Consider the following 23,015-nt stretch of genomic DNA (forward strand, 5'->3'; position numbering starts at 1 on the left):
GCTGTGTCTGTGTAGAAAGAGGTGGGCATAGGAGACTCCATTTTGTTCTGACTAGGAGAAATTCTTCTGCCTTGGGATGCTGTTCATCTATGGCCTTTCCCCCAGCCCCGCGCTCTCTGAAACATGTGCTCTGTCAACTCAGGGTTAAATGGATTAAGGGCGGTGCAAGATGTGCTTTGTTAAACAGATGCTTGAAGGCAGCATGCTCTTTAAGAGTCATCACCACTCCCTAATCTCAAGTACCCAGGGGCACAAACACTGCAGAAGGCCGCAGGGTCCTCTGCCTAGGAAAACCAGAGACCTTTGTTCATGTGTTTATCTCCTGACCTTCTCTCCACTATTATCCTATGACCCTCCCATATCCCCCTCTCCGAGAAACACCCAAGAATGATCAATAAATACTTCATAAAAAAAAAAAAGAAAAAAAAAAAGAAATACCAAAAAAATATTTCAGTAACCACAGGAAGACAGGAACTTTGATACAAGCAACAATTTGGATGGATCCAAGTTGAGGGCATTATGCTCTGTGAAAAAAGCCAGTTAAAAAGTCACATACAGATCGAGACCATCCTGGCTAACACAGTGAAACCCCGTCTCTACTAAAAATACAAAAAAAAATTAGCTAGGCATGGTGGCGGGTGCCTGTAGTCCCAGCTACTCGGGAGGCTGAGGCAGGAGAATGGCGTGAACCCAGGAGGCAGAGATTGCAGTGAGCCAAGATCGAGCCACCGCACTCCAGCCTGGGTGACAGAGCGAGACTCCGTCTCAAAAAAAAAAAAAAAAAAAAAAAGTCACATACTGTGTGACTATCTATAACATCCTCAAAATGACAAAATTATGGAGATGGAGAAGAGATTACTCACTGCCAGGGGTTAGGGACAGTCCGGGTAGGGGGAGGGCGGTGTGACTATACAGGGTAGCATGAGGAAGAACTGTGTGGTGATAAAACAGTTTTGTGTCTTTTTGTTTTGTTTTTTTGAGATGGAGTCTCGCTGCAACGCCCAGGCTGGAGTGCAATGGCACAATCTCAGCTCACTGCAACCTCCACTTCCTGGGTTCAAGTGATTCTGCTGCCTCAGCCTCCCGAGTAGCTGGGACTACAGGCACGCACCACCACACCCAGCTAATTTTTGTATTTTTAGTAGACCATATTGGCCAGGCTGGTCTTGAACTCTTGACCTCAAGTGATCTGCCCACCTCTGGCCTCACAAAGTGCTGGGGTTACAGGCATGAGCCACTGCACCTGGCACAGTTTTGTGTCTTGATCATGTGGTTGCATGGATCTATAGATGTGGCGAAATGTCACAGAACTATGTGCACACATTGTACTAACGTCAATTTTCTGTTTTTTTATGCTCTTTCCCCATGTGGTCTACCTCCATCAAAGCAGCTTTTTTTTTTTTTTGAGACGGAGACTCACTCTGTCATCCAGGCTGGAGTGTAGTGGCTCGACCTCGGCTCACTGCAACCTCCGTCTCCTGGGTTCAAGTGATTCTCCTGCCTCAGCCTCTTGAGTAGCTGGGACTACAGGTGCGTGCCACCATGCCTGGCTAATTTTTGTATTTGTAGTAGAGACAGGGTTTCGCCATGTTGGCCAGGCTGGTCTCAAACTCCCGACCTCAGGTGATCCATCTGCCTCGGCCTCCCAAAGTGCTGGGATTTCTTAATACACGTCTCTGTTCTCGACTTTGCTTCTGCCCTTCTAAATGCCTGCATGACGGAGCTAATTGGATATCTTGTTGTTACTCTCATCTCGGCATATCTTAGATTTAGTCTGTCACCTCCCCTCTCTGACCTCTCATTATTGTTTTTCCACCTTTCTACTTGTCACCTCCAGGCAAACATCAGTCATCCTTTATTCTTCCTTCTCCATGGCCTGCCATTACCCATCACTTGATTTGTCTTATATGATTCTTTCTTAAATTTATTTATATTCTCACTGTCTCCATGACAGATCAGGAGCAGTCATGAACTCTTGCTTGAAACTTGACAAGAACTTCCTGATGGACCGTTAGGCTTCCAAACTCTCATCTTATTCACCAACCTTATCTAGTCTGTAGAGCTAATATCAGAAGATCCTTTGACACAAAAAATTGAAGTGACTGTACAAAGGACAAGAAGGGGAAATATAAAGAGATTTGAATGGAAGTCAAACAAGATATTTCTCTGCAAGCAGTTAAACATATTCAACTTATAGGTGACAACGTGTCTTTTTCTCTCATTAAAAGTGCAAAATACGTACCTTAACTCTTCGGCCAATGCTAAGGAATTGACATGTTTTATCATAAAGTCCTTCCAGGTTTTCTCTGTCCCAGTAGAAATCAGGAGTAATCAAGAAGTCTGAACTCAAGTTTATACGGTGCCTTTAAAAAAGGGAAAATTATAACTTTTTATTTATCTTGAATTAAAAATCATTGTTTCTATTATATTTAATATTTACATAGTGCTTTATGAAAACTCTTTTTTTGGTAAGAGAGAGGGTCTTGCTATGTTACCCGGGATGGAGTGCAGTGGTATGATCACAACTCACTGCAGACTGAACTCCTGGGCTCAAGCTGTCCTCCTGCCTCAGCCTCCCATGTAGCTGGAACTACAGGCATGTGGCATTGCATCTGGCTGAAAACATTTGTTAACGCTGACCTTTGCAAAATACTTCCAACAAACATGTAAATAAAATTTACAAATGAGTTTCAAACTTCTGAACCAAATTAATTCAATCTTTAATACCAACATTATTTATGAAGTAGATAGAAAAAAACTCATTTTGTTTTCAATTTTTATTTTTATTTTTTTTTGAGACAGAGTCACTCTTGTCACCCAGGCTGGAGTACAATGGCATGATCTCAGCTCACTGCAACCTCTGCCTCCCAGATTTAAGCGATTCTCCTGCCTCAGCCTCCCAAGTAGCTGGGATTACAGGCGCCTACCATCACACCTGGCTAATTTTTTGTATTTTTAGTAGATAAAGGGTTTTACCAAGTTGGCCAGGCTGGTCTCGAACTCCTGACCTTACGTAATCTGCCCACCTCAGCCTCCCAAAGTGCTGGGATTACAGGCATGAGCCACCATGCCCAGCCTAAGCTTTTTTTATTAAAAATTTTAGGACCAGGCATAGTGGTTCATGCCTGTAATCCCAGCACTTTGGAAGGCCAAGGCGGGCAGATCGCTCGAGTCTGTGAGTTCGAGACCAACCTGGACAGCATGGCGAAACCCTATCTCTACAAAAAATGCAAGAACTAGCTAGGTGTGGTGGTGTATGCCTGTAGTCCCAGCTACTTGGGAGGCTGAGGTGGGAGGATCATGTGAACCTGGGAGGCAGAGGCTGCAGTGAGCCAAGACTGTGACACTGTACTCCAGCCTAGGCAACACAGTGAGACCCCATCTCAAATAAAAAAAAAATTTAATATGTACATACTTTTTTGTTGTTTTTTATTAAAAAATTTTTTTTAGAGATAATGTCTTCATATGTCACCCAGTTTGGAGTGCAGTGACACAATCATAGCTTACTGCAGCCTCAAACTCCTGGGCTCAAGTGATCTTCCTGCCTCAGCCTCCTGAGCAGATCAAGATATAAACAGGTAAAAATTGATAAATCTTACTCTTATTCTTATCTGTATCTTTCCCTATCAGTAATCCCTTCTAGTTTCCTCTGTATCCTTCCAGTGTTTATGCAAACACTAGACAAGCAAGCATACACATACACACTCTCTCTCTTAATTTCTACATTTTAATATAAGAAGTCTGCGCTTACTTTTTTTTCTGAGACAGAGTTTTGTTCTTGTTGCCCAGGCTGGAGTGCATTGGCGTGATCTTGGCTCACCACAACCTCCACCTCTTGGGTTCAAGCAATTCTCCTGCCTCAGCCTCCCGAGTAGCTGGGATTACAGGCATGTGCCACCATGCCCGGCTAATTTTGTATTTTTAGTAAAGATGGGGTTTCTCCATGTTGGTCAGGCTGGTCTTGAACTCCTGACCTCAGATGATCCAGTGGCCTCGGCCTCCCAAAGTGTTGGGATTGCAGGCGTGAGCCACCCAGCTTTTTTCTTTTTTGAGACAGAATCTTGCTCTGTCGCCCAGGCTGGAGTGCAGTGGCATGATCCTGGCTCACTGCAACCTTCGCCTCCTGGGTTCAAGCAATTCTCGTGCCTCAGCCTCCCAAGAAGCTGGGATTACAGGCGCACACCACCATTCCTGGCTAATTTTTGTATTTTTGGTAGAGATGGGCTTTCATCATGTTAGCCAGGCTGGTCTCGAGCTCCAGGCCTCAAGCAATCCACCTGTCTCAGCCTCCCAAAGTGCTGGCATTACAGGTGTGAGCCACCATGCCTGGCCTTACACTTAGATGTTTAACTAAATAAAAATCTAAGTTATAAAAGTACACATAAACTGATGTGGTGGCTCACACCTGTAATCCCAGCACTTTGGGAGGCCAAGGGAGGAGGATCGCTTGAGCAAGGGTTTGAGACCGTCTCTACAAATTATTTTTAAAATTAGCTGGGTGTGGTGAAGCACTCCTGTGGTCCCAGCTACCCAGGAGGGTGAGGCAGGAGGAATCCCTGAGCCCAGGAGATCAAGGCTTCGGTGAGCTATGATCATGCCACTGCACTCTAGTCTGGGTGACAAGGCAAGACCCTGTCTTTAAAAAAAAAAAAAAAAAGTAACACATACATACTTGTTCGTGATAAAAAAAAAAAAGGAAAATATCCTAGAGGAGGATTCAGAAAAACAGTGGTAGGCCCTCTTATGCTACCACACGACTTAAATCCTTTATTCTCCCCAAGGACAGGCCTGTAGAGACACTTTGCTGTGTACTTCCAGATCTTTCTGTATTCATACATGCATGTGTGTGCAAGCAAACGCATGTACATATGTATGCATATAAAGATAAACATGAATATTTTTATTTGCTTACACAAATGGGATCATACACTATATAAATTTAGATTTAGTTTTTTTAATCTAATATTATTTGCCATGTTTATTTTCACAGATGTATCACATTCCTTGTATTAACAAATAAGCGTTTTTATTGTACAGGTAAGGAAACAGGATAATAAAAGTAAGCCTTTATAGAAACTATTCACAAACCTACGTATATTTAGTCCTAACTATTCAGTTTGGATATTATAATTCACTACATCAATTTCTGCTTGCATGACCAAGAGAAGAGGAGAGAAGAATCTCTCTACCCTACTTCTCAGAGAATTTGAGGCTTCAGATCTGCTGCAGGATGCTCCTGATGGATGGGTTTTTAAGTTTTGTTGGTACCCTGAACTAGAGGTCCTGAGCTATGAGAGATACACAGACAATGAAACACTGTATCACTTCTCTCCAGGCAGAGCATCTAAGGAGAATATGGAAAAACAAGTCTTAGGTGAACATTTGCAATGAGCTCTGGTAACTCATTCCACATGCTAGAAGGGATAAACTGGACAATGCTGCCTGTGAGAAAAACACCAACATCCGGGATGTTTCATTCCATAAATCCTGGGACAACTACAAGAATAAAATAAGCTGAAAACCTTTCCAGACACTTATTTAAAATGATTCATCAGTTTTTAGACATAGTTATTCCCATTTTAACATCTCGAGGCATCTTAAATTAATGGTGTCTGACAGGTGGCAGTTGAGACTTACTTGTCTTTGCCTTAAATAATTTATTTTCTTAAGCTTTCCTTTTCATATATGCCCAAGAGGGAATGTGATATAATTGATATCCAGCTAAGACTAAAAGCTATTTCAGTAAGTGTAAAATTTTAATCCTCTGATAAAAAAAAGTATTGTCATAGTTTAACTGGCAGCAGTTTCTCTCCAGTGGCATCTTGGTGTCTCAGATTCAAAGAAACTTTTCTGTAGCAATTAGGTCTATTTAGCATTATGATGCAGTGATATATTTTTACAGAGAATTCCCGTTAACCAAATTCAGGAATATGTCTTTCTACCTTCAAAGAACACCTACTGTGCTCCTTAATGTGGGTTTAATGTAGATGAATCGTGATCTCTTTCACACATGCGTAATTTCTTTCAGTACAGTCTTAACATAGCCCAACTACTTCTAATGGGTAAGAGTTCTCCCTGCTTATAATCGATGAAATGAAAACAGCTACAGTTCCCATAAAGGTGTAAATGTTTGCTCTTCACCACAGAACTATGGGAATGTTTTCTTGAGATTGTTAAATATATGAAATATTTTATTTAGAGAGAAAACTTTTACCTTAGGGCAAAGAGTTCACCGATTTTCTGCATAACTTCTTCATGAGATAGTTTCACTTTCTTCCCAGCTTTTAAAGCCTAGTTGAGAGGGAATCGGAAAACCAAAAAACCATGTATCTGTCTTTCTAATAAGCATTAGGTCAACAGGGCAAAATCTGAAGCGGCATAATTTGGATCCTATGTAAATATTTTTTAGGATGGCTGTCTCCCAGATTAATGTTTTAACTCACCTTGAAATTTCATAATTTTATTATGTAGAAATTGTATATTCTCTTTTTTCATTTCCCTTCTCATCAGTATTTCGTATGATATATACATTCCTAATCTCTTAGTAGAAAAGCAGGGCCTCCTTTCCGAAGTATAATTAGATTACTCTTTCACAATAAAGACACAGTTAATTACACTAAGATGATTTTTAATGTATACTGAAATTTTAATATAACTTTATATGTATTTTTCATACCACTATTTTTCTCATAATTTAGCAAAACACTTTCTTAAATCAGGAAAAGTGGTCATAATTTCCATTCTTAGAGAGGAAACATTTCACTTTTTTCTTTAATTCAGTTACATTAAAAATACTGCAACTGACGGGCACGGTGGCTCATGGCCTTTAATGCTATTTGGGAGGCTGAGGCGGGGAGGATTGCTTGAGCCTAGGAGTTCGTGACCAGCCTGGGCAACATGGCCAGACCCCATTTCAATTATATTAATATTAAAAAAAAAAAATACTGCACCAACAGAGGAAACAATTTGAAGTTTTAAAAAGTAAAAAGTAATCAATATGAAGTTTCTTAATTTGTCATTTTATATGTAACTGGGAGTTGTAAGTTTAGTGTAGCTTTCTTATTGTTTATAATAATGTTGTCGTACTCCTAAACAATCGGCCCTTATTATAAGTTCTGCCACTGCAGATTCAGCCAACTGTAAATTGACAATATTTAGAGAAAAAAGAATGGTTGCATCTGTACCAAACATGTACAAACTGTTTTTTCTTGTTATTATTTCCTAAACAATACAGTATAACAACTATTTACACAGTATTTACATTATATTAGGTATTTTAAGTAATCTAGAGATGGTTGAAAGTATACATGAGGATATGCATAGGTTATATGCAAATATATACCATTTTATATCAGGGACTTGGACACTGGTAGATTCTGGTATCCAGTGGGGTCTTAGAACAAATCTCCCATGGATACTGATGGACAGCTATATATTGTTATATTGGGAAATTCATATTTTTTCCATATAAAAATCAATCCTTGAATAAGCATAAAATTGATATAATTACCTCAGGAATTGACTGAATAGATTCAATAAATTTATCCAGTGATGCTTCCCAAATTGCCAGTTTTACTGGGAAAAAAATAAATGGAACATTTCTTTATCATCATATTCACATGTATATAAAATACATAATTGCACAGCATCTTCACTACTATTTCAATAATAGTTTTAAGAAAAAGTACTAAAACCTTGAAAATATAATTTAAGAATAGTTAATTATCATAAAGGACAGAATTAAAGTGGATAGAGGAAACTGAATCGCTTTCCATGCCCTATTGGAAGACCAAAGCTACATTTAGTAGAACTCTCGATTTTCTAGTATTACATCTTGGAAACTGAGGAGGGTAGGGTACACCTTGACACCATGGGTAGCTCTGCAGATACCCTGGCCTCCCCTTCACTCCTCAGGACTAGAGTAAACCTCAGAAATCTCCGAAGCCCCTCACAGTGGGATGGACAGGACGCTGCAGCAGCCACCTAAGGTAGACTGCTGGCAAAAGAAATTCTTAAAGAACTTGTATAGTTTTATTTGGGACGTGGATCTTTCAGAACAAACTTACAGCCACTGTGACTCTGGGTCCCATTCCTATGAAACACTAGAGTATGTTTTTCTACACCGGGACCTGTGCCCAGTCACACAAGGCTGGGCTTCTCTGTCTGGATTAGAGACTATCTAAGAATAACAATCGCATAGAGAGAAGAGAAAAAAACAAAGGCTAATATAATCATCATCTAAAAAATACTTTTGGAGAGGTTAAGCTTTATTAATACAATTAATAAGGAATGAGTAACTTCAGCACAGTACTATCTTTTATACTAGATATTTTTTCTGACGGAGGGAAAAAAAGGAAAAGGAATGCTAAGCCTTTGTTGAGTATTCTGAAAATATACCCAAATCGTGACTATTTAAACTTCCCTCAATGAAATGACAACGGTAGTACCCTATCCCATAAGCAGTAGTAACTTACCAGAAAGGCATAGAGCATTGGAGAAAGCAAACTTCTCTAGAATGGCATCATCTAAATCCAGCTCTGAATTTAACTTTATTTCCCCCCTGTGAAGTTTTGACTGTCCCCTGTGAAAAGCAAAAAGATAATACCTTCTAAATCTTAAAAAGCACTTTAACTTTTCCTTTGAAAAAGACACCATATCATCTTTCTGGAGGTCATTTTGACAATTTGTATCAAGAGTGTTACAAATGTTCTCATATCCTTTGGTCCAAGTAATTCCCTTTCTAGGAGTTTATCCTAAGGAAATAATCTAAGACGCAAAGAAAAATTTGTATACAAGAAAACTTTTTTTTTTTTTTTTTTTTTTTGAGACAGTGTCTCACTCTGCTGCCCAGGCTAGAGTGCAGTGGTGCCATCTCAGCTCACTGCAACCTCAGTCTCCTGGGTTCAAGAGATTCTCCTGCCTCAGCCTCCCCAGTAGCTGGGATTACAGGCATGTGCAACCACGCCCAGCTAATTTTTTTGTATTTTTAATAGAGATGGAGTTTCACCATGTTGGCCAGGCTGGTCTTGAATTCCTGACCTCAAATGATCCACCCACCTCGGCCTCCCAAAGTGGTGCCATTACAGGCGTGAGCCACCTTGCCCAGCTAAAAACTTTTAAAAAAATGGTCAGTGTTGGCTGGGCACAGTGGCTCACACCTGTAACCCCAGCACTCTGGGAGGCCGAGGCAGGTGGACCACGAGGTCAGGAGATCGAGACCATCCTGGCTAACATGGTGAAACCCCGTCTCTACTCAAAACACACAAAAAATTAGCTGGGTGTGGTGGCAGGCGCCTGTAGTCCCAGCTACTCGGGAGGCTGAGGCAGGAGAACGGTGTGAACCTGGGAGGCGGAGCTTGCAGTGAGCTGAAATCACGCCACTGCACTCCAGCCTGGGAGACTAAGCAAGACTCTGTCTCAAAAAAAAAAAAAAAAAAAAAAAAAAGTCAGTGTTTAAGAGTAAAAAATTAGGAAAGAAACCAAATGTTCAGTAGGGGTTGGCTCAGTAATAGTCACTCCACACAAGAAAAACTTAAAAGTGTGTTTTGGAAGGATAGTTAATAAAAAGGAGAACGTTCACAGTAAATTTCTATGTGAAAAAATGCTGCATATAAAACTATATATGGAGTGTAATCTAAAATCACACTGACATGATGGGGTTGGGGAGGGAGGCAAGGAAGTTGTGAAAAATGAATATGTGACTGTGGAGAATCCTAGACGGGATGGGGGAAGAGGGGAACGTGTGAATATAAACATCACAAGCAAATGGAAAAAAGACAGGGGTAAACCTTCACAAAAGATGTCAGACAAGAAGTGACGGCCAAAGGGAGGGGGACAAGGAGCCTGATGGAGGGCTGAGAGGCGGCATCTGCTATGACAGCCTCAGATGGAGGAAGGAAAGCAAAGACAGCAGTCACAAGAGGTTTTTTTTTGAGATGGAGTCTTGCTCTGTCACCCAGACTGGAGTGTAGTGGCGTGATCTTGGCTCACTGCAACCTCTGCCTCCTGGGTTCAAGCGATTCTCCTGCCTCAGCCTCCTGAGTAGCTGGGATTACAGGAGTGCACCACCACACCCAGCTAATTTTTATATTTGTAGTACAGACAGGGCTTCACCATGTTGGCCAGGCTGGTCTTGAACTCCTGACCTCAAGTGATCTGTCCACCTTGGCCTCTCAAAGTGTTGGGATTACAGGCATGAGCCACTGGGCTCGGCCACAAGAGGCTTTATGAGTAAACTGGGCCCATGCCACAGAGCTGAGCAGATCCCTGGAATCATGGCAGGACTCACATAATAACCATGTAGGCGGCAGCCAGGACAGTCTTTCTGACGAAACAAAATAACTGACTGTGGGATCCTAAGCACTGAGGATTTTACTCCTCACAGACTGTACAATAACATGTGTGTGTATGGATAAGCGTATACACACACACACACAAGGGTCTAGTAGTAGTTTGATATGGAAGTATTTGGTTGGTGCAAAAGTAATCGCGGTTTTTGCCATTTTAATGTAAACCTAATAGAACACAGAAAGGGGATTCACAGGAGCCGTATCTGCAGGCCAAGGGCTGAATAACTATTAAAGATAATAAAACTACGGGCTGCTCATTTGCTGTCTCTCTCAGGTTTATATCCTTACCTCTGACTGCAGCCACCGCTGGGCTCAGGCTGACTCATAGTCAGGTGCCCTTTGGCAAGACAGGATTCAATAAATCTCATCTGAAAGCCAGTTAGCTGCAATTATAGGGTTTTCCCCAGGATTAAATGAAATAATACATGGAAGGCACTTACTTAGAAAACCGTGACTGGCCCTATTGGTGGTGAGCGCTGATTACTTAGCTCTTATCCCCATCTGGTCTTTCTATAGCTAGTCTCTGTCTCTCTTCCAAGTCTTCCCAAAGCTCTGCTTTTAACGCTTTTTTTTTTTTTTTTTTGAGACAGAGTCTCACTCTGTTGCACAGGCTGGAGTGCAGTGGTGCGATCTCGGGTAATGGCAACTTCCGCCTCCCAGGTTCAAGCAATTCTCCGCCTCCGCCTCCCAAGTAGCTGTGATCACAGACGCTCGCCACCATGCCCGGGTAATTTTTGTATTTTTTAATAGAGATGGGGTTTTGCCATGTTGGCCAGGCTGTCTTGAACTCCTGACTCAGGTGATCCTCCCACCCTGGCCTCCCAAAGTGCTGAGATTACAGGTGTGAGCCACCAAATCTGGCCAACACTACCTTTCTTAAGAACCTGCAAAGACTCATATTCCACTAGACAGGTAACTCCATGAGGAAAAAGACACTACCATCTTGTTCACACTGCCTCTGTCTCGGCCCTAACATCTCTTCATTTTTTCCCTCTGGCTGAGTCAGGAAAATCAGCTAGTCTGTTGCCTACCCATTTATCTTAGTGAAACTGGTGCATCAGGTCCCACTTCTTCACACTTCTACAAGTGGGTCTCTTAGATTGCCCCCTCACTATACTTCCTTTTCATACCCCCCACCCCCCAAAATCAATAGGAAAAAACTGGATTAAGAGAAAAATTTACTGGAATAATTTGATAGGTTCATTTGATAAATGCATACTATTTTATTGGATTAGGCTTAACATTTCCATTTTGGGGCTATACTACTGACTTGTTTTAACTTGTGGATAGCCTGAGAAGTTCAAAAAATTATGTTTATTTTCTAATATTTATTATATGGTTTAGACTTTGTATTTGTACCAGTAATCTTTTTCTTCTTTTTTTTTGAGACGGAGTTTCACTCTTGTCACCCTGGCTGGAGTGCAATGGCGTGATCTCGGCTCACTCCAACCTCCGCTTCCCAGGTTCAAGCAATTCTCCTGTCTCAGCCTCCTGAGTAGCTGGGATTACAAGCACCTGCCACCATAACCAGCTAATTTTTGTATTTTTTAGTAGAGACAGGGTTTCACCACTTTGGCCAGGCTGGTCCTGAACTGCTGACCTCAGGTAATCCACCTGCCTCAGCCTCCCCAAGTGCTGGGATTACAGGTGTGAGCTACCGCACCTGGCCACTTTTTTCTTAAAATGAAGTTTCCAGGCCAGGTCCAGTGGCTCACGCCTGTAATCCCAGCACTTTGAGAGGCTGAGGTGGGCAGATCATGAGGTCAAGATCGAGACCATCCTGGCCAACATGGTGAAACCCTGTCTCTACTAAAAATACAAAAAATTAGCTGGGTGTGGTGGTGCACACCTGTAGTCCCACTTACTCAGGAGGCTGAGGCAGGAGAATTGCTTGAACCCGGGAGGCAGAGGTTGCAGTGAGCCAAGATTGCGCCACTGCACTCCATCCTGGGCGACAGAGCGAGACTCCGTCTCAAAAAAAAAAAAAAAAAGTTTCCATATGCATAATAATTTGTCTCCTCTATTGCTTTACCTAATTTATTCCAAGTGTCCCTTTCATAAATTTGATGAAAAGTTGCTTACTCTATTTTTATGTAGTTAAGTTCTTCATTTTCCCAGTGTACCAGTGCGATTTCATAGGGCTGAATTTCATGTTTTTCTAGAACTTTCATCACATGCTTCATCTAGAAGAAAAGGAAGATTAATCTGAAATCATAACTGACTCCCTCAGTTCAAGTATGTTATGATTTTAATGCTTATAACAGTCTTCATTACACTTACAGGCATTATTTCTGTTGCATGTTTTTAAGGAAAAGGCAAATCAAATCCATTGTGATATTAAAGTAATCAGGATGACATGTTCATTTGTTTTTACATTTGGAAAACACAGATGAGAATGGAGAAGAAAATCAAGGTTATCATTATCCCACAACCCAAGGAAAATCACTAGTAATATTATAATTTGTATTCTTTAAATCTCTTTAATAATCCCAGCACTTTGGGAGGCAGAGGCGGGTGGATCCTTGAGCTCAATAGTTCAAGACCAGCCTGGGCAACATGGCAAAATCCTGTCTCTACAAAAAAATACAAAAATTATCTGGGTGTGGTGGTGTACACCTGTAGTCCCAGCTACCTGAGAGGCTGGCTTGAGCCTGGGAGGTGGAGGTTGCAGTAAGCCAATGTCAGCCTGTGTGACAGAGCAAGACCCTATCTCCAAAAAAAATAAAATAAAATAAAAAGCCCAACATACTAATAAAAAATTAAGCCACACAGGTGTGGGAGGTGATCATCTCTTTCTCTCTTCTGTACTGAAATCCTAATCCCCAGAGGCAACCATGATTAAACTTGGTGCATATCCTTCCAGACTTTTTATGTGTATATAAGTACCTATTTATGCTGCTTTTTATGTAAAATAGGATCATATTATGCACATGACATTTTCAACACTATTTTCCTTTACAGAGGAACTGCAATTTATTTAACCAACCTAGGTGTGTCCTCCATGGGGAATTTTTTCTACTCTCCACTATTACAATGTTGCAATGTGCCACACTTGTGCATAGGTCTTCATGGCCTTGTGGGAATACTTCTTTAGGAATTGCTAGATCAAAAGATATGCGGACTTACACAATATGTATATATGTAAGAGACAGGGTCTCACCTTGTCACCAAGGCTGGAGTGTAGTGATGCAATCATAGCTCATTGCAGCCTCAAACTCCTGGGTTCGAGCGATCCTCCTGCCTCAGCCTCCCAAGTAGCTGGGACTACAGGCACACACTACCACACCTGGCTAATTTCTAAAAACTTTTTGTAGAGATGGGATCTCACTGTGTTGTTCAGGCTGGTCTGGAACTCCTGAGCTTAAGTGATCCTCCTACCCCAGACTCCCAAAGTGATACGATTACAGGTGTGAGTTACCACACCTGGCCCACACTTATAATATTGCCAGCCTGCTCTCCAAAGTAGTTTTTCCAAATGTAGAATCTAAACATTTATGAAACTACTCTTAAGAAATGGGGTTTATCCACCTTTTACATCTTTGCAACTTCAAATAGCCAACTTGTATTTTCTTATATTTATTGGTCATTTATATTTTCTTTTCTCCAAGTTCCCTTCCCAACCACCTACTGTGTGTGTTTCCTTTTCGTAAAATTGGGATTGTATAAAGCATGTTTTTTAACCAGTTCTGAGATTATATTGGTTATATTTTGTAACCCGCTTTTTTTTTTTTTTTTTGAGACAGAGTATCCCTCTGTCTCCCAGGCTGGAGTGCAATGGCCTGATCTTGGCTCACTGCAACCTCTGCCACCAAGGTTCAAGCGATTCTTGTGCCTCAGCTACCCGAGTAGCTGGGGTTACAGGTGTGTACCACCACGCCCAGCTAATTTTTGTATTTTTAGTAGACATGGGGTTCACCATGTTGGCCAGGCTGGTCTCGAACTCCTGGCCTCAAGATATCTGCCGGCCTTGGCCTCCCAAAGTGCTGGGATTACAGGCATGAGCCACCATGCCTGGATGTATAATCTGCTCTCTTAATGTAACTGTATTATATATATAGGTAATCTCCCAGAAATAGATTTTTTTACATGATTTCTAAGGGGATCTATAGTATATCTGTAGTATATGGATGTATTTAACAAACTATTATTGTGTATTTTGGTAATTTCTAATTTTTGCCATTATAAATATTGCTCTGATGAACATTTTTGTACAAAAATCATCATGAATAGTTACGATTATTTCGTTTGGATAAATTTCTAGGTGTAAAATTACTGGGTTAAATATAAAGCTTTAATGTAGATTACCAATTTGCCTCTAAAATGGTTGTATTAAACAAATCTCGATTTGGATCTTGAAAAAATTATTTCCCATGAGTAGTAAGTTCTAGACAACTTGACCTAAAAGAACACTCAATGCAACCAGCTTCCAATTAACTGTGCATACATTTTGTATAGTACAACATGCAAAGTCTACAGTACTTCTTTCTGTCTGCAGTATAGTTAGGATGGTTCTGATTCTCCACAAATTAGTGTGTGTCTAGAGAAAGGAAAAAGCAGGAAATCTTAACCCAAAATACAATATATTTTGGAAGATGAAACTGATAAGTATCATGTAATGCAGAGCAAATAAGTTGTGCATTATCTATTAATTTCCCTTCTAATGTTTCAGTTTGTGCTAATTAACAATTCATTCTCACAAAACTAAATTTTTATACTTTCACATTTTTATTTACACTTACAGTTTTGTCTTTCACATTCCAAAACACAGCAGCTCCTTCCCTGATTTAAAAAAATAAAAGAACCAACTAAGATACAGATAGAATACATTCTTTAAGGTCGTATATAAAACCATGTAACTGCTAGAATGTATACAGGATGTGATTTTTCAAAATATGATGTACTTACTAATTTGATATTATGGCCCTTAGGTGAACTTGCTACAAGAAGAGCTAAAATAAAATTCTTGATAAAACCTGACCTCCTCAAAATGTATGATTTCTCACATGGTTTGCCAAACATAATAGCCATTATTGTAATACTATATAACTTCACATATGTAGACTCTTTCATACCTGGTTCAATTCTGATCCACAGAAATCAGAATAAGGAAATTTTTTGAGACCTTGTCTTAGCTCTCATTAGGCTTAGACCTTGTCTAAGCTCTCATTACTATGTGCAAGGAATAAAGGGCTATGCCTGTAATAGTTGCGGAATAAAGAGTTGGGGGTTAATTTAAGCATCAGATGGTTAAAGGCCTCTACGGAATAATGCTCCTCATGCTCACAGTCCTTGGAACAGAACTACAATGACGCCACAGGAGGCCCTCTGAATCCGATTATGGCTTTTACATTATTTAGGGTCTAAAACTACAAATGCATTTGTTTTGATTTCTGAAGTTTGATGTGTTGAAGCTGTTTCAAGTAGTAAATAAAAACAGGAGCTATGGCTCAGGGTCACTGCACCGGAGGAAGGAAAGGAGGAAATAAAAGAAAGGTAAAAATATTAATGGCCCCACGTTATTCTTGAAACATTTCTTAAGTAAAGTACTTAGTATATGTGTGGGTCCATGCTTAGTATTTGTGATAGAAAGATAAGTATGATTTCATTCCTATCCTCAATCTAGAAAAGACTGGGACTGACACTTAGACCACCAATTACAATAGTGGGTGATCAGTGCTACAAGAGTATGCAGAATATACCATGAGATGTACACCAGAGGGACCCCTTTGCTAAAGGACTAGCAGAGGCAGCCAAATGAGAAAACAAGAGGAGACAACATAGCAGAGGGGACACACAGGCTCAGAGAGGAGGTGGGAGGGAGCAGAGCAGCATCTCAGAATAAACAGCCAGTAGCTGCATGGCTGCAGATGTGGTCAAGCAGTGGGCAAGCAGGTTAAAGAGGCAAGCAGGGGACAGACAATCCAGAAGGGAACTTTATGCAGTGATAGAGAATTTGTTCATAGTCCATGGAAATTTAGGCAGGAGAGTGTAGTGGTCAGAAACGGCCACTGAAGAATGACCCTGCTTACAATAGACAAACAGACTGGTGGTGGGTGAGCAAGCAGGCAGGGAGACAACAAGCTGTTACAATAGGCAGGGATAAGGTTTCAGGATACGGATTTGAGAGGTATTTCAAGCCACGGCCACAGTATCAGTTCAGAGAATCCCTTCCAGGCAGAAGAGAGGTCTGGTGAATTGTGTATTCCTCCATCCAGAGGAATGCACTGCACTGTGGAATGTGGTACTCAGAGGCCACATGTAGCTACTGAGCGCTTGAAACATGCCTGGTGCAAACTGAGATGTGCTGTAAGTGTAAGTGTGCTGTAAGTGTAAGTGTAAAATACACAGCAAAATTCAAAGACTTAGTATGAAGAGTGAAAAAAATCATTATTAATTACGTTGAAATGATAATATTTTAGATATGCTGGGTTGAATAAAATACATTGTTAAATTAATTTCATGTTAATATCATGTTAAGAAACATGATATTGGCCGGGCGCAGTGGCTCATGCCTGTAATCCCGGCACTTTGGGAGGCCGAGGCAGGCAGATCATGAGGTCAGGAGTTTGAGACCAGCCTGGCCAATATGGTGAAACCCCACCTCGACTAAAAATATAAAAAGTTAGCCAGGCATGGTGGTGCAGGCCCGTAGTCCCAGCTACAAGGGAGGTTGAGGCAGGAGAGTCGGTTGAACCCAGGAGGTAGAGGTTGCAGTGAGCTGAGATCGCGCCACTGCACTCCAGCCTGGGCAACAGAGTGAGACTCTGTCTCAAAAAAAAAAAAGAAAGAAACATGATATTTGTGTTGTTCAAAATTAATTTTATCTTTTAAAAAATATTTAAAATGTGGTTATTGGAAAATGTATCATTACATATGAGGCTTGCATTATATTTCTTTCTTTCTTTTTTTTTTTTTTTGAGGCAGAGTCTCACTCTGTCACTAGGTTGGAGTGCAATGGCACGATCTCAGCTAACCACAACCATCACCTCCCGCATTCAAGTGAATCTCCTGCCTCAGCCTCCTGAGTAGCTGGGATTACAGCACCCTCCACCATGTGCCTGGCTAATTTTTTGTATTTTTAGTAGAGACAGGGTTTCACCATGTTGGCCAGGCTGGTCTCAAACTCCTGACCTTGTGATCTGCCTGCCTCAGCCTCCCAAAGTGCTGGGATTACAGGCGTAAGCCACCGTGCCCAGCCGAGGCTTGCATTGTATTTCTGCTGGACAGTGCTGATCTACAGTCCCTCAGAAATCTAAATTCCTCACTCGGAACAACAGGGATGCTATTATTCTACTTGAATTAAATGTTGGAATCTTGATTCTCTCTAAAGATGGGGTCAAAAGGAAGGTAGGCATTGAAAGGAAAAAAGAACTTCCACTTATCATCAACTATAAGGATTATGACCACAAGAACTTTACTCAACTTTGGATTCCTACAGATGGTCCATGTGTTTCTGCTCTGTCATGTATTAGTCTCATGATTATGGGTAATGCACTTAATCCCTATGACCCTCAGTTTCCTCAGCTGCAAAACAGGAGTAACAGACCTTCATCAAGCGTGCTGAGGATAAATGAGATGATTTCACACGGTTCTATCATTATTATCATTCCCAGGCAGCTACTGTGGAGTATTCAGTACTGAGTTGGTCTTTAGATAAAAGGAATAAGTGTGTATGTGAGTCTCCTAGTCTAAAACCTCTGGAGAGGTAAGCTAAAACTTTAAAGAGCTACCAAAGGGGAAGAGAGAAAAAAAAGAAAATGGCAAGAAGAGACAGCAGGGAGGTAGCAGGAGTTTCCCTGGGGCAGGAGTCTGACAAGGGGCACTAAAGATGAATGGGAAATTGGCTGCTTTCCAGAAATTTAGTCCATGAAAATCCGTGTTTACAAAGAAAGACACCCCAGGGAAGATCATTCACTTGTTTGAAAAATTCTTTACTTTACAAGAGGGTTTACCAGAGAATTCCTAAAAGTGACAAACTCTCCTAGATTAAATAAGAATTAAATGATAAATTTAAATCACAAATATATTTTGAACACATTTACTGTTAAGAAAGGTATGCCTGCACCTTTAAAGACCACAATTACTTGACCCAAACTCATCATCACCTAATGGGTTTCTTTCCTGTCTTACCTGAAGAAGAATATTGTTCCAGGATCACCTTCTTTTGCAGAATTCTCCACACCCATCACCAAAATATTTGCTGCATCTGTGATTTAAAATAAACGAACAAAAAAGCTATGGCAAGGTAACACAAGGTGTAAGAGTCACCTATAAACACTCTAATAAAGTACTTAACATCATTTCTTTATATACCATGGAGTGCTCTGCAACACAATCACCATCTTTCTACTAAGGCCTCTGAAAGGATTTAATATATAAAAATGCAAATATGACCACAGAAAAAATGATCAGCAATTACTTTTATAAAACATTCAACAAGCTGTGATATTATTATTAGAGCTCATTCATGCCCATTTTGATTCAATAATCACTAGTCCAGATAATTATTAAAGTCTTAGGTTCGATACAACGAAGTGTCAAGAATTAAACTTCTACAAAATTAAAAATAAAATTTGAAGAAGTATTAATATATTATCTTCCTTTAAATACTATTTCATTAATAATGCAATTTTAACATTCCCAAACTACTCCTTCTGCTGAATTTTAAAGTATAAAGAGTAGGGCAATAGAAAATACACAGAAATAAAGACACTGACCACTTCAAAACATATGTGATTTCAAGGTTAATCACTGCAGGGACTACCACTGCAGCCACCTGCAACTATTTAAAAAAAAAGTTGTTTTTTTTTTTTTTTTTTTTGAGACAGGGTCTTGCTCTGTCTCCCAGGCTGAAGCGCAGTGCCATGATCTCAGCTCAATGCAGCCTCAACCTCCTGGACTCAAGGGACCCCCCCCCCACCTCAGCCTCCCAAGTAGCTTGGACTACAGGCATGCGCCACCGCACCTGGCTAAGTTTTTGTTTATGTTTTGTAGAGATGAAGTCTCACTATGTTGCCCAGGCTGGTCTTGAACTCTTGAGCTCAAGCCATCTGCCTGCCTTGGCCTCCCAAAGTGCATTACAGGCATGAGCCACGGGGCCTGGCCTAAGTATTGTTAAACATATACTAATACACCAATATTCATCATAAGAAGTTGCTTTACATATTAGTATAGTGATATTTATCATAAGCATATATTCCATAATATAAATTACAACCAATATGTTAATATATCAATTAATAAATATAGTACTAATTTGCAAAAGGTTGTATGTCTTAACGGAATTAACATAAAATTAGGATCCTCAAAGCTTCAGAAATTTCTAGTGAAGGTTGGGTGATGGGCAATTCAGACGGAGACCAAAACTATGATTTTTTTTTTTTTTTGGTAAATTGTTAATTACTACATCCTACATAGGACAGAGTTTGCCTGTGCAGCCAAAAGCAAAATAAAATCGACTGAAACAACCCAGGGCAGTGAAGCCCCCAATTCTGTGAAGCACAGACCACACAGCTGGCAGCCTTCAGCGTCAGCCAACAATACCTCCAGGCAAATTTTCATCCCAAGGGACTATAGACATAGCTCTGTCTTTCTAAGTCAACTATGCTTGTTTTTGTCACCTAATCACACAAACAGTCTGTCTGGATTATCACAATGATATTTCAACTATCTTCTATGGGATTGACTCTTAAGAATTTCCTCTGTTATAGGAAGGCTTTCAACCTATTTTTGCTACTCTTAGGTAAATTAATAAATGTTCTGGGTATTGGGCTATCCTGAGTTTCACTGCAAAAGTTTCTTTATCAAAATGTTCTAAGTAACTTATTTATTTTTGAGATGGAGTCTCGCTCTGTCGCCCAGGCTGAAGTGCAGTGGCATGATCTTGGCTCACTGCAACCTCCGCCTCCCAGGTTCAAGTGATTCTCCTGCCTCAGCCTCCTGAGTAGCTGGGATTACAGGCACGTACCATCACACCCAGCTAATTTTTGTATTTTTAGTAAAGGCAGGGTTTCACCATGTTGGCCAGACTGGTCTCAAACTCCTGACCTCAGGTGATCTGCCTGTCTCAGCCTCCCAGAGTGCGGGATTACAGGTATGAGCCATCACACCTGGCCTATTTATTTATTTTTTGAGACGGAGTCTCACTCTGTCGCCCAGGTTGGAGTGCAGTGGCATGATCTCAGCTCACTGCAACCTCCACCTTCCAGTTTCAAGCAATTCTTGTGTCTCAGTCTCCCAAGTAGCTGGGACTACGGGCTCGTGCCACCATACCTGGCTAATTTTTGTATTTTTAGTAGAGATGGGGTTTCGCCATGTTGACCAGGCTGGTCTCGAACTCCTGACCTCAAGTGATCCACCAGCCTCAGCCTCCCAAAGTGCTGGGATTACAGGCCTGAGCCACCATGCCTGGCCTAAATTATTTTTAATTAATGTAAAGCAAGCCATTTCTCAAGAATCCTTCCTGATATCACCACAAAAATCCTCAATTAAGTTCATTTTAATTTCCTTCTTTTTCATTTTTATCTTTTAACTAATCATTTTATTATTATTATTATTTGTATTTTTAGTAGAGACGGGTTTCTCTATGTTGGTCAGGCTGGTCTCGAACTCCTGACCTCAGGTGATCTGCCCACCTCGGCCTCCCAAAGTGCTGCGATTACAGGAGTGAGCCACTGCACCCGGCTAATTGTTTTAAAGTATTAGATTGAGCTGGTAAATTTTTTTTTAAAGGATCTCCCCATGTCTATCAACTTCATGGTTCTTCTGTAAGACTAAAATAACGGGATGGGTGTGGTGGCTCAAACCTATAATCCCAGCACTTTGGGAGGCCGAGGTGGGAGGATCAGATGAGGTCGGGAGCTCGAGGCCAGCCTGACCAACATGGAGAAACCCCATCTCTACTAAAGATACAAAAATTAGTCAGGTGTGGTGGTGCATGCCTGTAATCCTAGCTACTCCGGAGGCTGAGGCAGGAGAATCGCTTGAACCCAGGAGGCGGAAGTTGTAGTGAGCCGAGATCGCGCCATTGCACTCCAGCCTGGGCAACAAGAGCAAAACTCCATCTCAAAAAACAAACAAACAAAAAAACAAAACACACACAGACACACACAAACTAAAATAACTTCTTAATGTGCTAGAAATGAAGTAGTATGACCTCTGACCACCTCAAGTAATAATGATCCTATAAATAATGCTTAATAAATCATACTGATTTTAATGAGTTCTCTGTAAATACATTTTAATTCTTAACTTTGTCATCCGTATGAAGAGATTCAACATCCACTTCTATGATACAATCCTTTCAAAAGAAAATGAATTGCAAACAAATACATACTTAAGATAGTATCACAGGAAAATTATCCAATACATTTTAACATACTTGGCCCCAGGTTCAAGAAGAAGTACCTCTAGGCAAGCTTGTTACTTCAACATATCCGTGGGAGGCCAGATCTTGAGACAGATTTCCCAGATGATACTCATCTGCCGTTGCAAATGCTGTGCAGTGCATTAGGTCCTGTTCCAGGGAGATGAGCACAACATGGGTTACCAAGAGGCTGAAGCATCTGTGACGACTGTTGAGCACCCTATTGGACTCCATTCTGCAAAGCTAGAACTCCAGAATTTTCTTCAAACATCTCCAAGGGTGATACAAGGGATGGGATGAAGATGAAGAGAACGAAGTTACTGGGAGGCAAATTTCAGCTCAATCTTGAAAAGAACTTGCTCCCTCCCACCAGGCAAAAAGATGGAATGGATTATTCTGAAAGGGAAGCCACTCTCAACTGGTAGTGTCTCAAGCACAGATTGAATGCAAAATAGAGATGATTAAGGCATCACATGGGTGACTGGATGGAATGATAGTTAAGTCTCTCCAACCCTGAGTTTCCATGACTCTTTTTCAAAGCAACGTTGGTATTTGAGGTCATTTCCTAATTTGTAACTACTCTTGTACAGGCAGATTCCTTTAAATCCCCAAAGGAATTACAGTATTTTTACACTGGTTAACATTTAACAAAAAGGTCTTTAAATCTGAGCATGTGTCTTGGTTTGGTTAGTACTTTGGTTCATGCCCCATCTTGCCTTTGCACACACGAGGAAAGTCATCTTGTGTCTATATAAAATACAGATGGTAAGCACTATGGCTCAATGCTGTGTTTTTTCAAACTGTAGGTCACAACACATTAGTGAGTTCTGATATCAATTTAGTTGGCCCAAAACAGCTTTTTAAATAAAACTAAATAGAAAATATTACAGTGCATTATTCATAGGAAATGCTATTTTATGAAGTTTTCTGTCACATGTATCTATGTATCTACTCTAGGTTGCTATGTATGTAAAATGTTAAATATATTTCTCACTATGAGATGTGGTCAATAAAGTTTGAAAGCTATTGGCATAAGAGTTAAGATTTTAGGCAAGATTTTAGGCAAAGAAGTTGGTTACAATTTTAAAAGAGTATCAGAATAACAATAATGCCTACTTATGGGGTTGTTGTAAAGTTTAAATAAGCTAATAAACAAACTGCTCAGGACTGTGGCTAACACAACTGTTCAATAGTTGTTAGAGTCTAGTTGGCCAAAAGAAGTTTATGAGTCACTAAATCAACATTTATTCTTAGGATTTACTCCTCTCAGCTCCCCAATTCTTTCCCATTCTGTATATTCC

General features: G+C 40.5%; 1 protein-coding gene across 6 annotated transcripts in view; it reads right to left on the bottom strand.

Annotated features, from left to right (window-relative positions):
• The window catches only part of RMND1 (required for meiotic nuclear division 1 homolog), a 49,156-nt gene that overhangs the window by 12,264 nt on the left and 13,877 nt on the right, over positions 1–23,015 (bottom strand). For 4 of the 6 annotated variants that reach the window (XM_054490737.2, XM_054490738.2, XM_054490741.2 and 1 more), the window contains 8 exons: positions 21,756–21,864; positions 18,480–18,555; positions 15,089–15,128; positions 12,432–12,532; positions 8,475–8,581; positions 7,511–7,575; positions 6,215–6,291; positions 2,243–2,363 (listed from right to left, as the gene is read on the bottom strand). In XM_054490737.2, coding sequence (XP_054346712.1) covers positions 2,243–2,363; positions 6,215–6,291; positions 7,511–7,575; positions 8,475–8,581; positions 12,432–12,532; positions 15,089–15,128; positions 18,480–18,555; positions 21,756–21,864 — 696 coding nt within the window. Of the gene's footprint in view, positions 1–1,554; positions 2,103–2,242; positions 2,364–6,214; positions 6,292–7,510; positions 7,576–8,474; positions 8,582–12,431; positions 12,533–15,088; positions 15,129–18,479; positions 18,556–21,755; positions 21,865–23,015 lie in introns of those variants that run through there. The other 2 variants (XM_054490740.2, XM_063667118.1) reach the window with 1 other exon arrangement.

The sequence above is a fragment of the Pongo pygmaeus genome, chromosome 5, assembly GCF_028885625.2.
Source record: "Pongo pygmaeus isolate AG05252 chromosome 5, NHGRI_mPonPyg2-v2.0_pri, whole genome shotgun sequence".
NCBI classification, from domain to species: Eukaryota; Metazoa; Chordata; class Mammalia; order Primates; family Hominidae; genus Pongo; species Pongo pygmaeus.